Below are 17,034 nucleotides of genomic sequence, written 5' to 3'. Positions count from 1 at the left end.
ATTAGAAATGACATAGGAGTCAACAAGTCTGGGGAAGGAAAGCTCGCTGCTAATTGGAAGGGACCATACAAGATTAGAGAAGTCCTAGGAAAAGGTTATTATAAGGTGACCAACCTAAACGGCACCGAGTTACCAAGGTCGTGGCATGCTTGCAACATGAAAAGGTACTATAGTTAAAAGCGAGCTCTACTCCCTGATGTACTCTTTTCCCTACTTCACGATTTTTTCCCAAAAAACAAAGGGTTTTTTCTGAAGAAGGATTTTTAACGAGGCATCATAGTAGAGCCTAAGGGGAATAAGTTGCTAAAAGCCCTTAGTAGCAGTAAAAATACCTTTCCAAATAAATAAAGATCTTTTACAAATATCTCTTATAAAAATTCCTTCTCGTTTATTTTCTTTCTACGAAACGCGCCGACTTAAGCTCGACAAAGCATGAAAATCCCATGAACCGACCTAGATGGTCGTCAGGATAAAACGACGAGGTACAAGTCGGTGTAAAGATGTTATAAAAGTTGATCGTAAGAAACTCGGAAACACTTCGACTCATAAGTCGAAATGAAAACCCGAGTAGAGAAGCTCGGAAACACCTCGACCCCTAAGTCGAAATGAAAAACCGAGTAAAGAAAAACGCATCACAAAAATAACCTAAGTCATAAAAACTCAAAACGCAAAGTTGAGTATAAGGAATAGTGAAAAAGAGATCTCAGAAGGACAGACAAGCCAAAGGAAAAGGTTTTCAAGAAAAGGTCGAAAAAATTCCTAAGTATCAAAAACAGAAAAGCATGCACACGAAAGATAACTTAAACCCTTATCCAAAAAAGGGTATTTCTAAAATATTTTGTTTACGGCCTTAAAAGGCTAAATAAAATGTCAACTACCACCACCAAACATAAAAAAGAGAGAGTTTAAAAAAGAGGGGGCCCGGCAGCCAACAAATTTTTCAAGCATCACCAAGAGTAGTCGGATCACCACCAGAATCAGGAAGATTGGCCGCAACGCCACCAGGACCTGGGAGAGGAGCACCCACAGGAGTTGGAAGAGAAGTCTCAGGAGCCTTGGAAGAACTCAGAGCGTCGTCTGGTCGGGGAGGAGATTCTATGATTCTCTGACCCCGAGTCTTCAACTCGGACTCAGACACAGGTCGAGGAGGAGACACAATGGCCCCATCAATGACGATCTTGTCAGAGTCCAAAGGAGAGAGATCCAGATCGGGAGCAAGGACTCCGACCTGCTCCTTAAAAATCCTCCAAGCCTCCTCGGCTCCCTCAGCAATAGAGTCCTCCAACTCGGCGTAAGCAGTCCGAGAATTCAACAAGTCCTTCCTTACCGCTACGAAGTCCTCGAACAGGCTCGAATAACTCTCCTGCGCCTTCTTCCTCAAGCCCTCCTCCATATTGCATTGGGCTTGTAACTTGCTCCCCTTCTCCCGAAGGCCATCCCTCTCCTCCTTCAATTCAGCGACCTCCTCCTTCAACTCCTTCTCATGTTTCTGATACATGAGAACCTTTCCTCAAACTCTTCAACCCTCGAAGCTGAACCCAGAGAGCTAAGAGGAGTCTTCTCAAAAATATCAGGAAACTTAGTGCACACCGCCGCCGCCCTGATATTTTCCTGAGCAAAAATAGTGAGGTGGTTCCGGACAAAAACATCATCCATACCTATACGAGTATGGGGATAGATGTGTTTCCGGATAAATGCAAGAGCATCCACCTTAGCCTCTCCTTCAAAAGAAGAGGAAGACTCCAAAGTCTTGCGCTTCTCTTATCTGGCTCAGGAAAAGATTGGGGGGAAGGGGGCGGCTGAGAAGAGGCAGAGGAGGAAACAACAATAGGATGAGAAGAGGTCCCCAAATTTTGGGAAGAAGGGGGAGGAAGAGGAAGAGGGGAGCTAGTTACCCTAGCGCTGCCGGTCCTGGCACGGGACCTCGCTTTGGCCTCCTGGACCCTCTGGTAAGATTCACTGGAATTCCTCTTCGCCATCTCTGCAAAAAACAAATTAGTTGCCAAAAAAGTCAGACAAGTCGGGAAAACAAGTCGAAAATAAAGCAGAAAAGACAAAGGCTACCTAATTGTGTTTGGACAAAGGTCGGCGACTCCTGGAGAAATTTTTTGGTATCCAGATATGGGGCCCTCCCCCACACTTCTCGGAGGAACCCCACAATGGCTGCCTCCACCTCATCCAAGTCGTCCAAACCATATTTCTCACAGGGGGAGGCCTCTAACCAGTACAGAGGAAAGCGAGGAACAGAATTTTCATCCAGAAAAAAGGGGTGGTGACCCTCTACACCTTGAACTTTGAAAAAATAATTTTTGAAGTCATGGAAGGATTCATCAAAAAGGGTGAAAACTCTCCGACCTTGTATGCCTCAGAAAGACACCCATTGCTGCTTGTTATTTAGCCCACTAAAGGGCTTGGTCATGTGGAAAAGATAGAAGAAAATCCTCAAAGAAATCGAAAAATCTAAGGCGTGGCTGATAAACTGGTAAATTTTCAGAAAACCCCAAGAATTGGGGTGAAGTTGGGTAGGAGCAACTCGGCAGTGACGTAAAACAGCTATTTCAAAATCAGAAAATGGAAGAAAAACACCCAAACGGGTAATCATGCTTTCATACAGATAGAAAAAATGAGGGACCTCCTCAGTATCCCTCCCAAAACAAACCCGGTCTTCCAGACCCGGGACCTTGACAAACCCGGATTTCGTGGTTTATTTTGTGCTTATTTTGGGAGATTTTATCACCTTTTCCCACATTTATTCAATGAAATAGCATGGTTTTGTAATTCTCCTTTGAATTGTACTTAAATGTAAAAACATGCTTTTTAGGCCCTAAAATTGGTGATTTTAATCCACTTTATTTCCATTCGATGCCTTGATATGTTTGTTAAGTGATTTCAGGTTCATAAGGCAAGTATTGGATGGAAGAAGTGAGGAGAAAAGCATGCAAAGAGGAGAATGCATGAAGAAACAAGAATTAGAAATGCACCACGAGACGCGCACGCGTACAAGGCGCGCACACGCGAAAGTGGTCTCGCCAATGGACGCGCGCGCGTACATGCCGCGTCCGCGCGGGTGAAGAATTGCCAATCGACGCGCACGCGCACTTTGCGCGCGCGCGCCGATGCTGTCCGTGGCCCACTTTAATGAAATTGCCCCCAGCGATTTTGCAGCTCATTTTGGACCCAATCCAACTCATTTCTAATGCTATTGAACCCAAGGATTGGAGGGGGAATGAACACACTTAGTCATTTTTTAGTTTTCATCATGTTTTAGGGTAGAATTCTAGAGAGGGAGGCTCTCTCCTCTCTCTAGATTTTAGGGTAGTTTTAGTTAATTCTTCTTGAATCCAAGTTTTAATTCTTGTTTTGATTTAGTTTCTCCTTTTAATTTCTTGTTATTATAGTTTTACTTGTCATTTCCTTTATTTTGTCCTCTTTTATGTTTATGAACATTGTTGAATCTTAATTTTCTTTAATGCAATTTTATGTTTGATGTTCTTTTTATTGTTGATTTGTGTTGAGATCTTACTTTCCTTGGTAATTGGTAGATTTTATTATTCTTGCACATTTACTATGCTTTCCTTTTATGCCTACCAAGTGTTTGACAAAATGCTTGGTAGGATGTTAGAGTAGATTTTGAACATTCTTGGCTTGGAAAGAGTAATTAGGCAATCTTGAGTCATGAAAACCCAACTTATGTTGGTGATCTAGAGTTGTTAGCTAATATTGTTTTCATTGACGCTAATCTTTTGCTAATTTAATTAGTGAGTTGATTAGGACTTTTGGAATATTGTTTCCATTGACGCTAATCTTTTGCTAATTTAATTAGTAAGTTGGTTAGGACTTTTAGATTGAGATTAGCTAGTCTTATTAGACTTTCTCTCGTGGAAGATAATATGATACCTTCTTCCAATGTTGGAGATGACGTAATAAGATAAATTCTTGTTTAAATTTGTAACATGATTGATTAATCTTGTTTGACTTTCTCCCTATTTGTTAGAGTTGACTAAATAAGATGAATTAATCATGCATGACTAGGATAGAAAGCCTAATATCTCAATTCATTGCCATGAATATCTCTCTTTATTACTTACTTTCTTTAATTGCTTGATTTACTTTCTCGTCATTTATATTTTCTTGTCCCTATACAATCAAAACCCCTTGATCCCCATAGCCAATAATTGAGCATTTCATTGCAATTCCTTGTGAGACGATCCGGAGTCTAAATACTTCGGTTAATTCTTATTGGGGTTTGTTATTTGTGACAACCAATATTTTTGATGTACGGATTGTTGATTGGTTTGGAAACTATACTTCACAACGGAACTCCATTGGATAAATTCTAAACCGTCAAGAATCTGATCATCAGACCACCAATTCATACTTTGGCTCATCCTCTTCAGAAGTACAAATATGGTGATGAGTGTGAAGATTGGTGATAAACTCGGCATCAACCAAGGGTTCCTCCCCTAAGACCGTAACATCAACCCATTGAGCAAGAACTTCTACAGAAGACATTTTTCCTAAGGTACGATGAAAACCTACAAAGGAAAAAGAAAAAGAATAAAAAACGAGAGTTCCTAAGGGGGCATGGAATTTAACAGAAGCCTACGACGTCACCTTCTCCCTCTCCAAATAAAATAAAAGGCATGCAAAAGCACTTAATATAAAAAAGGGGAAGAAAGAACCAACCTTTACCGGAAAAGGGGTAGAGGAAGATGAAAGCCTTCAACGAAAGTGTTCCACGAACAGATACGAAAGTGCTCCACAAACAGATGAAAGGAAAAATTTGAAAAATCGAAGAAACGAAACAACGAAGGAAGGGGGAAGCACTTATAAGCACGTTAGGGGCATAATGGTAAAAATGGAAGCGGACATTAATGAATGCACCGTTACCAAGGTAATTAATACCTATGCATACCCCTAACGGACGCGACGTTTGATTAGACGTAACTGTGAAAATCAAAAGTCACGAAAATTCACGTCGGTTGCAAACAATCACGTCGGTTCCCCCACAAGTCGGTTATGACCCCGAGTAGAATACTCGAACCCAAATCCTAAAAGAAATTGGGCTCGAGTAGGGGCACTGTTCATACCCTGGCCCAATGATAAGGCCCAAGTCCCAACAAAAGGCCCAACCCAAAAGGATTGAGCATCGCCTTATACCGACCTCCTCCCTACAAAGTCGGTTCTTACCACGACTAACCCTAAAAAAGTCGGGGACGAAGATTAGCTGGCAGATAATCACTCATTCAAATGAGTAACTGCCCCTAAAATCTCTCTACCCACTTCTAGGAGCCATATCTCAACCTCCTTAAGATAAAGGGGGCGGTTATCCGCCTTAAAAGGCGGAACTACTTCAGCGGTGGTTATGGGTTCACCCCTATAAATACACTGACACCTCTCAGGTATCTCAGAAGCCCAATACTCTCTAGACCTGTTTTACCCCTTTGCTGACTTTGGCATCGGAGTGTCTTTGCAGGTACCACCCTCCATTCTCCCTTACACAAGTCGGACGGGGGTCTCGGAGCACAAACTCACTTGGACGTTTCATCGTTCAGACGATTGGGCCAGCCAAACTTGTCCAACCCATTAATCTCCGGTTACCCATCGTAACAGTTTATATTTTAAATATGTATTTAATTTTAAAAGGACATTAAATCTATTCATAATTTTTAGATGTGTTTATTTTATTTTTTTAAAATTATTGTAATAAAAAGCTGAATATTGTACCATTTTAAAAGGATACCTAGTTGAATTGTAATATTATTTAAGAGGTAGTGACCAAATCAGTACCCGAAAGATTCAAACGCTGACATTTCGGTACCTCACTATTATAATTGACAAAATGGTACCTGGATAATTTTAAAATTGATAAACGTGTCCATGTGCTTGCCAGACCAAAGCTCCGGTGAGGACAATGCTGAGCTGGACACCGAATTTCGCTGACAAAACAGGTTTTATTAGAGTTGGAATTTGTAATTAAATAATTTGTTAGCCTAGGTGAAAATAAAATTAATTGAATTTGATTGTGCCCCAAATCAGAGGTCTTTGCCCTAATCCCCAATTAACAAGTGTTGTTACTAGTTGCTTACTTACTGTGACTTAGTGTTTCACTATGAGTAAAACTAAAAGGTCAGGTAAAGAGGGAGAGACGTTGCTGTGGAAGCTTGGCGCGAAGAAGAACGAAAACGAGGTGAAAGACATTGTCAAAGTCGGAGCGTCAAGTGTGAGGGTTTGCTAGTGGCATCATCGCGCCTCCATTCTTTGCTAGGAACAACCCTACGAAGAGGTAAGTTCTCCTTCATTCCATCGTCTCGTTTACGTGGCTTCTGTGGACAACATTATGATCATTTTGATTGTTTTAGTATTGAGCCATTTCTGTTGTTTGTTTTCTCTGCTTGTAACTCCTTGTTTATTCATTGTATCTTCCCTCTACAATTTTTTAGATGGATCGTCTAGTTACGTTTGTTTATCATCATATGGGTGCCTTGAAAAGGGCTGGGGACGGTAATGTGATATACGACGGGAGTTTAGTAACTGAGATACACAGGGTGAATGTGGAGACATGCAATTTATTTTTTGTTGATGGCTTATTTCTAGACTTGGGTTACCCTGGATACAATGAGGTGTACTGGTTAGAACCTGGTTTAGACTTAGCTAAGGATCTTAGAGTGCTTAGGACGGATGCTGAAGTGATGAGGATGTGTGAGAGTGTGATGAAGAATGACAACACTGTCCACCTATATTTTGATCACCCCATTGATATTAACCCTGAAATCATTGACGAAGAAATCGTGTTTGATGGTAGCAGTGATAGTGTGGTTGAAGTCAATCTAGCTGGTGATAATGTGAACGAAGTTGAAGTGACTAATAAGGTAGTTGGTCAGGCTAATGAGAAGGAGAATAAAGGTGTGAATGAGACCAGTGGTGAGGTTAATGAATTGAATATGGCATTGAGTGTTGTTGTAAAGGAGACTGTGAATGAGGTTGTGAATGAGGCCATTGTTGATGTTAACGAGTTGAACAAAGGTGAGAGTGGTGCTATGAACGAAGATGTGAATGACGGGAATGAGGAGAAAGACACTGAAGGAGCATCAGCTCCAGAGAAGAGTGCTAAGAAGGTTAGAAAGAGGCATCCAAGACCACCACCAAGTGGTTTATCCCGAGAAAGAAGAGCTGCCGAAAATGAACAACCTGAGAGTGATCCTCGAGAAGCTGAAGCGGTAAATGAATCCACATACAAGACCAACGCTGATGATGTTAATGATCCGAATGAAGGTTCTGATTTTGGAGAACCAGTTGTGGATGAGTTGAGGCCAGAAGAACTAGTTACAGAAAATGCAACAGGTATATTTGTTGTTTTTATTTTGTTAGAGGCTATGTGAATAAGCATTGCATCAGTTCTCACGTATCTTAACTGATTCTGCAATAGATAATGTAACACAAACAAATGAGAGGACCAATGCAAGGAGAAATCATCCACGGCCTCAACCTTCTGGGCAGAGAATTGTACCTGAAAATGACGATGAAGCACCAAGGGTAGAGGTGCCTAACCCGAATAGAGAAGATGGCGAAAGTGAACTTGAAATGTACCAATATGAGTCTGAAGAACTCTATAGCCCTCCTGCATCTGATGATGAAGAGGAACTTGTATTTCCTCAACATAACCCCAACACGCCATATGAAAAAATAACTCTGGAGTTGAATATGGAGTTCGAGACCATGGACCACTTCAAAGCAGCAGTGCAGAAGTACAACATACAAATTGGAAGACAGGTATTCTATCTTAGGAATGAAAAGAAGAGGTGTAGGGTGATTATACGTGAGCATCTTTTCTATCTTTTCCTAGTGAATTTGTATTCAAATTGTGGAGTTTAATCAAGATTTAATTACCTTTAGCCACTATAAATGCTACTTTGAGTTATTTATTGCATAGAAGAGTATTACTCCTCTACAGGTAAATTTACTATTTCATATTTAACATATTATTATTATTATTATTATTAGATGAGTCGTGCTATTTTGTTTCTATTTCAAGTGACTTGCATGCTAACTCAAAATTCATTCATCATCATTGTCGAATGAAATTTTAATAAGATGATATTAATATTTGAATTAAACAATAAATAAATTATCAGTCTATGTTTTAATATTCTTTTCTTCTTCTTTTTTTCTTTTTTTCTTTCTTTTATTTTTTTAATCTTTATCTCTAAAATTATTAGAGATGACCACCAACATAAAATAATTAGACCGAATTAAAGATAAATAAAAGAGCAATTACAGGTATTCGAAAGAAAAAAAATAACACATAAAAATTTGATAAAGGTTTATAGGTTTCAACAATTTTTTCTAATATTAGTTAGATTTTTCATTACTTATTTGAATAATAACGCTTTTAAAATTATTAAAATATATGTTCGTAAAAATTAACTTTTTTTAATTATAACACATCTAAAATTATTAAGTTATACAGAAAATATTTTTGAAACACATCCAAAATTATAAATATAAAATTTAAATTTAAACATTAAAAATAAAATTAATTTTTTATATCTTATTCGATAAAAATTCATCTAATATTTCTCTTTTTTTAGTAGTTAGATTTTTTCGTTACTTATTTGAATATTAATGCTTTTAAAAGTATTAAAATATATGTGTGTAAAAATTTGTTTTTGTTTTCAATTGTAACACATCTAAAATTATTAAGTGATACATAAAATATTTCTGAAATACATTCAAAATCATAAATCAAAAATTTAAATTTAAACGTTAAATATAAAATTAATTTTTTTATATCTTATTCGATAAAAACTCATCTAATATTTCTCATTTTTTTATTATTTGTTGAATTTTATTGTTACTTATTTGAACATTAATGCTTTTAAAATGATTAAAATGTATGTTTGTAAAAATTCATTATTTTTTTATTTATTACACATATAAAATTATTGACTTATATACAAAATATGTTTGAAATACATCCAAAATCATAAATCTAAAATTTAAATTTAAACGTTAAAAATAAAACTAATTTTTTTATATTTTATTCGATAAAAATACATCTAATATTTCTTATTTTTTTATTAACGTATTTAAAATTATTAAAATGAATAATTAAGCTAAGCTTTTTAGATCTTATTCAATAAAAATATATTTAATATATTAGTTCAAAATATGATCTCTTTTAGGGATTTTAGATGTGTGGATTAATAATTAAAACCCTTAAGATTTATCTTTAAATTTTAAAATTAAAATTTTAATTTTACTGAATTTAATTTTTGAATATGTATTTAAATGATAATCTTTTATTAATTAAAAATACTAAAATTGAAACAGAAATTTTAAATTTTTAAATTTAAATTTCAGTTTTATTTAATTTATATTTTGGATGTGCATTTAATTTTAAAAAGATACTAAATCTATTTAGATGTATTTGTTTTAATTTTTTTAAATTATTGTAATAAAAGATTGATTAAAAAATTACTTTTAAAAAATACCTAGTTATACTGTATCTATAATACTATTTTCTTTTCTCTTTTTTTTTTCCCTTTATGATTACTGACGTCAAAATGTAACGAAAAAGATAGTTAAAATATGAATATGTGTTGTACTGCTGTATTAAATAATTTAGTCTAATTTATCAAATTATCTAATAATTTTTAATTATTATATCTTAAAAAAACAGTCATATTTTAAAAAGAATGTATTTGTTTGTTTATACAATATACCGTATTTGGAGATGGAAAATTGAATAGTGCTAACCTTTTTTTTTCAAATTCTTCAATAATTTGAAGAAGCGAAGCCAAATATGAATCAAATAGCTAAGATGTAAATATATATTGTGCTAAGTAATTTAGTTAAATATGTTAAATTATTTAATAAATTTTAATTATTGTTTTTATATTTTTTTAATTTTTAATTGTTCGTTTATACATACAGTATATTATATTTGTTGAGAGAAAATTAAATAGTATTAATTAATATTTTATTTTCTTCAATAATTTGAAGCAAGCATAAGGCCAAATATGAATTCAATAAGTACATGATTAGACGTCTAAATTATTGGGGCGCATGTGTAGATTTTTCAATTATTGTATTTTTTTGTTTTACATTCAAATGAAATAAGAATCCGAATCAGCCAGTGAAAGCCAGTAATAATCCGGAAAAAACTTATCCGCAAGATTCTAAGCTTCCTTTGGGGATAGATAAACAAGTTTTATTATATTGTTTTGTTTATATATACTAAGATTTCGAACAAGACCTGACAGTTAGGTCGGCATATGCGTGCATTCTAAATATTTTACAAGACCCCCTCAGAATATTTATGAATGTTGATTGACTAAATCAATAGCCAATAATCGTGCCATATCTTAATTAAGGTAATTAATTATATTAAGAGTGAGATGATTGCTAAGAAGCATGTGTGTACATGTGCAAAATGATCTTCATTACCCAGATGGTTGGTCATGGAATTATAGGGCCTCAGACCCTATATATGTCTTGGTCAAATTAAATATATGCCACATATTTAATTTATATATATGTTACATACAAGAGTTTAATTTATATATGGTCACATTTAATCAGATATTGTTACCTAAATAAAACAAAGTATATATATAGAGATGCTGGCAAGAATCCATTATCTCTTTTGTATTTATAATAAACAAATTAAAAGGAAACAAGGTGATAACTTCTATTTTTTTTGTCAACGTATTGTTAAAAACTAATTTGTCCTAAATTTAAATTCCATTTAAACGGACAAATAAACTAATCACTCGCCCAATCGACCAAGACGAATTGGTTGACAAATTAATGTTTAGGGTTAAGCATATTAGGCGCGAGAAACATGGCTTTCAACAAGGACGACTACGCGTTTGATAGTTAATTAGTTATGATTTATTTCCTATAGTATCTAATATATAATTTACAAAAAAAAAAATGAACACAATATATTCTGTATTTCTGTATAAATAGTGGTGAGAGTTGATTTTTTATTTAAGTAATAAACAACCTTGAGTCACGCAATGTTGAAGTTAGATTAATAAACAATGTGCTTGGAACTTGGTGGGTATCCCGACAAGGAAGAGATACATGTGGAGGAAATTTAGATCCTTAAATGAAATTCGAAGTTATTTCTAGACCGACACTTGCTTAAACTTAGGAGATAAACTCCTAAAGTCCTCCTAAGTAATAATTGTTGAATGTTTTCTGAATTCCTCCAACAGCGTAGAGGACTAAGTAGTAGTTTGAGCATTTGTTTATTGAAAGAGGTGAGGAAGTTTCCAATAGCTGAAACAAGTGGTCAAGACCCACGTTTCGTTCGTATATTTTTTTATATATATATTTTATGCTTTAAAATGACCTCGTAGTTTATACATTGTATTTATTCAATGCAGCATTGCAGCCCCTTAAATGCACTAAAGGAACATTTATCCTTTAGCTAAAAAAGATATCATATAGGATATGATTGATCCACTTTAGAGGACAACGGATAATGTGCAAAGTGGGGGCCAAGACATCACATGAAATTGCAGGAAAAAGGAGGGAAGGGAGCTGGTGAAAGGGAATCAAAATAATAAGGTCAAATTTATGCTTAAGGATTAATAACGCTCGGAAAGAAAACTAACTACAAACTAAATGGGGCAAGATATCCTTATTTATTATCAGCTAAGATACTCACTACCTATTTAAGAGAGTGTCCCAGAAGTAAAATCCTATATCTAAATCTAAGCTTTTACGCAATAGGCGATCAGCACAAATTTCATTTTGCTACAGAGTTTCTCAGTTGCAATCTTTCTTTTTTCCCTTTCAAATTAAGAACCAATGTTTTTCTTGCAGCAACAAGCTAAACCGAAGACAAAGGCCACCCAGCCCAAATATCAAACATGCAAAGCCTAAATATAGTACACTAAAATACCTAAAAAATGTACAGAATAAAAAAAAATACAGTAATATTTAGTGCATAACTGCATATGCCAAATGAGTGGTTTAAACTTTAAACTTTTATCATACCATTTCCATTCTAATCGATTGAAGACCTCGACAAACAATTGAAGACCTTGACAAACAATTAACTTTTATCATACTATTTCCATTCCAATCGATTGAAGACCTCGACAACCAATTTTGACAAACAATTAACTTTTATCATACTATTTCCATTCCAATCGATTGAAGACCTCGGCAACCGATTGAAGACCTTGACAAACAATTAACGTCTTCTTCCAATATCCCAATTGAAATACCTGTGAATGATATTTTTTATAGAAATAATATTCTTGCTCATTTCGACGATCTTCAATATAGAACACAAAATTCGAAAATTCCTAAATATAAGACTATTGAAACCCCCTCTTTTAAAAAAAGATTTAATTAAATATGAAAGAATCAAAGAATGTAAACCAAAATAACAAATCAAAATAGATACTATCTTCCCCATCTTTAATCCCACGTCAACCTCGAGTCGTTAAGGGGCCCACACGAGTTGATACTTTATTAATCAGACTACTCCCCGAACATGCCTATGGAAGGTAGCGGAAGGTGAGGACCAGATGAGCAGCTTCTAATGAATTGGGTAATAATAAGTGGGCCTTTTGTAAAAAAGATGAGGGAGATTCTGAGTAAGAGATTCGTGTCGGAGAAGCGAAATATACGAGATCACAAACGTAGATTGCTAATGGTGACCTACTGACCTTTGTAACACGATCAAATTCCCAAAAGCCAAAATACAAGTACCTACAATATATTACACAAACCCAAATAAACATAAAAAAACAACACTAGCAAAAGAATCGGTCTCGTCGTAAGGGCACCAAGTTAGCACAACTATCCAATTCAATTGCCGCCTAGCCTCTACACATTACATATGTACAGATTTATTATACATTGTCTTTGGTATGATGAGTTTCATGTAAATGAGCATGAAACTGTGCCGGTGAAACGTTGTGATTGTGGAACAGGGCTGGAATCATACTGTGAAACTGCATGGGGATGGCAGTATGTGGAGGAGTCAAATCAGTTGGATCCTGTCGCAAGAATATGCAGACGTTAAAAATTTGAAACCTTAACACAGTCATGCTTTCACTAATATATCATGAAAATTCATATAACAAAATCATCAAGAGTACCAATTTAAAACGTTTTCCGGAGCACAAGAATTGGCACGTATAAAAGGCAAGAGCAGATAGTCAGATACATGATTGCATACATCAACCGGGTCCATTTATATAATATGCAAAATATGCAGATTTTATAAGCCAGGAATAATCCGATATCTAATGGAACAAAAAAAAAAAAGAAAAAACTAACTAAACTCAGCCTGAGAAAAGAATCAGCCTCCTCTTCTAATTTTCCCTTCTCAAAACAAAGTCAAAACGGGTATTTCAGGTCAGCCAGTGACTTATCTTATGGTGAGGAGTGAGGAAGAAAGAAAGGTATTATGATTCGCCAATGAAAAATAACATACAAGCATTAAACAAGTACTCAATGCCTCAATGCCTCAATCCAACCATATTTTACTACTAAACAAATTTTCACCAACAAATGATGCAATGTATAGTCAGGACCTCTAAAAGCCAGTGCAAAAAACTATTTAGGCCTGCCACTACTATATCCCCTAGGGAGGTCTTGTGTAAATCTAGCTTAAATACAGAACACTTTGGCTGGAATACACCTGCATGCATGATGCATCTTTAAGGAGTTACACATGCCCCTTAATTTGCTTTTGAATAACCAGGAGTTTTTTGTTCTGTTGCTCAGCTCATGGACACTTCAAGGTGGCATTCTCTTGCCTTATGGGATTTGCTACCCTATCACATTAGTTGAATTCTCATTCACCTATTTTTATTTTGTGTGACTTTCATTTTTTTTTTAAAGTTATTGAGGATTTCTAATCCTGGACGGTGCATTTAATTACATAGAAAAGTATACCTAGTGATTCAATCATAGAAAACAAGTACTTTTATAGGAAATTTGATGAATTAGCAGTATTTATTCACAACAGTCAAATCTAGACTCTGATGGCAAAAGCAAAAGTTAGAACATAGCATACCACTTGTTGAAAACCATCTTTCACACATGCTGCTTCAAGCTGGGAAACCTACAACACAGAGAAAAAAACTCAAAACCAATTATTTAAAAAAAAAAAAATACAACAAGGTCAATCATTAATCACCAAATTTGCTGACCTTCTCTTTATTTCGTTCACCATTTTCTGTGCTTCCGAGATTCCTACAAGCTGCAAGAGTCCTCGCAACCTTATTACTTGTATTAATTTTTGGAACAGGGGTTATATTATTAGATGAAATAATAGATTGATACTCTTCATCATTACAAACAACATGGGTAGCTGAGGCATCAGCTCTTGTTTCATTCTCAACAGGGTTGCTCAAATTTGCACATTGCTTTAAAGCTTCGCTTATTGCACCTAAAGCGAGATAGTAGCTTTCCTGTGATAAAGAACCTTCTTCACCCAATATTATGGCCCGTCGACATAAATCATTGAATCGCCGGACCTTGACTTGAACCTCTTCCAGCTTTTCACCAATAGGATGCCTGCTCAAAGCAGCATTGGTCCATCTCTGCAATATATACTTTGATGGGATGCTGAAAACACCAGACATTTGTAGAACAACAATAGCATGTCTACAAAGATAGCCTTTATATTCAAATGAGCGACATGAACAACATATATCTGAGTTAGACGTGTTCCATTCTACCATATAGCTTTCATTGTTTTCAAAGTCTTTCACAGAATAAGTTTCAGTCACTCCAGTGTTCTCTCTCTTGAGATGGCAAGCAGCTGCACCCAAAACCTCAACCTGAAACCTTTTGTAAATTTCATGTGTGTAAACTAATAACATTTGTTTTTCAAAAGGGGAAGGAGACCTCAATTCAGGTGTTTCATGCCATGCATCAAAATTTGCCTTTGCTTCCTCTTCATGCCTGTCTCCAAGAATAACTCTGTACTGTTCTACAAATTCTCTCAATGAAGTATCAACTTGGACATAATTGTCAAAAAAAGCATTTAAACTCTCTGAGCGAGAACTAGTAGAAAAGCCACCAAAAGAAATATCTCTCATGAATGTAGGCACCCAATATGCACGATCATCATACAGGGATTGGACCCACGTAACGTCTCTAAGGTTAAACCTGTCGACTAACTTCCACCATCTCGTTTCAAATTGATCTTCTGTCCATGATTTATATATACATTTGTTGAACTTCTCCATAAAGCTATCATGCCACGTGCCTAAACAATCAAGCTGCTTTGGTATCTTTTCCAAAATCTGCCACAAACAATAATAGTGCCGTGTTCCTGGAAGAACAGCAGCAACAGCTGCTTTAATAGCTTCATTTTGGTCGGTAAGAATAACTTGTGGTGCTCGTTCCTCCATTGCTATAAACCATGTTTGCAGCAACCAAGCAAAAGTATATACAGTCTCATCGGCAATCAATGCACAGCCAAGCAATGTTGGCTGAATATGATGGTTTACTCCAATGAAAAGTACCAATGGTATTTTATACTTGCTTGTAAAATATGTTGTGTCAAAGGAAACAACATCAGAAAAGTAAGCATAATCTTCTAAGCCTTTAGCATCAACCCAGAACACATTTCTCAGTCGATGCTCTTCATTCAAATCAACTGCATAGAAGAACTTTGGATTCTCTTCCTGCATTTGCATGAAGAGTTCAAGAAGCAACTGTGCATGCCCTGGTTCTAAAATCAGACTCCGTCCACGATCATGTTGATTTTTCATGAAATTCTCTAAACAATCAACATTCTGATACGCGCTAAACAATTTAGAAACGGTAGTTGAGTTCTTCCTCCGTCGCATCCGAACATCATTACTCGGTGGATCAGAACTCCTATGACTCCGAAAGAAATGAGCTTGGGCAGGCAAAAGCTCATGATTATGATCCTTCTCAAATCTATAGACATACCACTTACCATCCTGTCTTCTCTTCACATGCATGCTTGCTTTACAACCAATTTTCGGAGAAGGCCGCGGATTAATGGCATCATCGGATTGCTGCTTATTACCATACCTTATACACGAAAATTTAGCATCAATGAATTCCTTGGATGCCCTAGACCTACGACTGCTCAACTTGGCAGTACCAAACCCAGCAGACTTAGCATATTCTTTGTAAAATGCATATGCAGCCTCATGAGATTCAAACTCCATATCATTCCGAGGCTCCAAAATTGTGGTACCCATGAAAACTGAAGTATCCGTCATTATTCGTGGTTAGCAATTTAGCATTCAGATCCACTTCACTTCAGAATCAATTGTTTCACACTTTCCCCAAAACGCAACTCACATTGCATTCATGATTCATGAAAAAGTGGCCTTCTGCGTTCCAAATTAGTATGCTAAATTAACACAGATTCAATTAAAAAGTACAATCGAGAGCTCTGAAACCTACCAATCAAGAAAAAAAGGAATAAAAAGTAAAAGTTAGAGGAAGCAGGGGTTAGCTTACTGGCGATTGAAACTGTGTTATTGGGCATGGCCGAACGCTCGCTTGCGATCAAAACTCAAATCAGCTACCACCACTTTATTCAGCAACAAACAAGGCATACTTTTTATTTCGATTAGCAAAATCTATTAAGCTAACCATGGATGAGGTTTTTTTCTTTTTTTTCTTTTTTTTTTTTGGTTCAGGAACCATGGATGAGTCAAAAGAAGAAAACTCTGTACAATTAAAATCGGCTTGGGCCTTGAAGAGGATGAAGTCCATCTTTATTGAAATAAAAAGCCTTTTGGTCCTGTGGCCCCATCATATACAAAAAAGAAAAGCCTTTTCATTTAGGCGTAATCTTTCTTTTTGGGCCTTCAGGCCCCCTACTAGCAACAAACAAGTTGAAAAAAAAAAAAAACAAAAGAACTTCAAGACTTAGCTGAATAGTAAATACTAAATACATAAATCAACCAACTTGGATTGGTCAAGTAGTCAACTCTTCGCTTAAACAAATGTCGAGAATTTGGATCCTACCTTGTGCATACAATAACTCATTGGCTAGTGACAAAC

General features: G+C 35.9%; 1 protein-coding gene across 2 annotated transcripts; it reads right to left on the bottom strand.

Moving 5' to 3' along the window:
• Positions 1–12,634: 12,634 nt before the first annotated feature.
• LOC112706634 (protein FAR1-RELATED SEQUENCE 4) lies at positions 12,635–16,718 on the bottom strand. 2 transcript variants are annotated; one of them, XM_025758038.3, is made up of 4 exons: positions 16,486–16,718; positions 14,187–16,355; positions 14,051–14,098; positions 12,635–13,025 (listed from the first exon to the last, which is right to left on the bottom strand). In XM_025758038.3, exons 2-4 carry the CDS (start codon positions 16,239–16,241, stop codon positions 12,879–12,881), a joined length of 2,250 nt encoding a protein of 749 aa, XP_025613823.1. In that variant the 5' UTR covers positions 16,242–16,355; positions 16,486–16,718; the 3' UTR covers positions 12,635–12,878. The 2 variants fall into 2 exon arrangements, with proteins under 2 accessions (XP_025613823.1, XP_025613824.1); XM_025758039.3 differs by having other exon boundaries at positions 14,187–16,375; positions 16,486–16,608.
• Positions 16,719–17,034: the final 316 nt, after the last annotated feature.

This window comes from Arachis hypogaea, chromosome 8, assembly GCF_003086295.3.
Source record: "Arachis hypogaea cultivar Tifrunner chromosome 8, arahy.Tifrunner.gnm2.J5K5, whole genome shotgun sequence".
Lineage (NCBI taxonomy): Eukaryota > Viridiplantae > Streptophyta > Magnoliopsida > Fabales > Fabaceae > Arachis > Arachis hypogaea.
This window is presented reverse-complemented; position numbering and strand designations above follow the sequence as displayed.

Coding starts and splice junctions, on each gene's coding strand:
- LOC112706634 (XM_025758038.3), bottom strand. CDS start 16,241: ATGACGGATACTTCAGTTTTCATGGGTACCACAATTTTGGAGCCTCGG. Junction 14,099..14,186: donor GTGAACGAAATAAAGAGAAG/GTCAGCAAATTT, acceptor TCTGTGTTGTAG/GTTTCCCAGCTTGAAGCAGC. Junction 13,026..14,050: donor AAGATGGTTTTCAACAAGTG/GTATGCTATGTT, acceptor TTCTTGCGACAG/GATCCAACTGATTTGACTCC.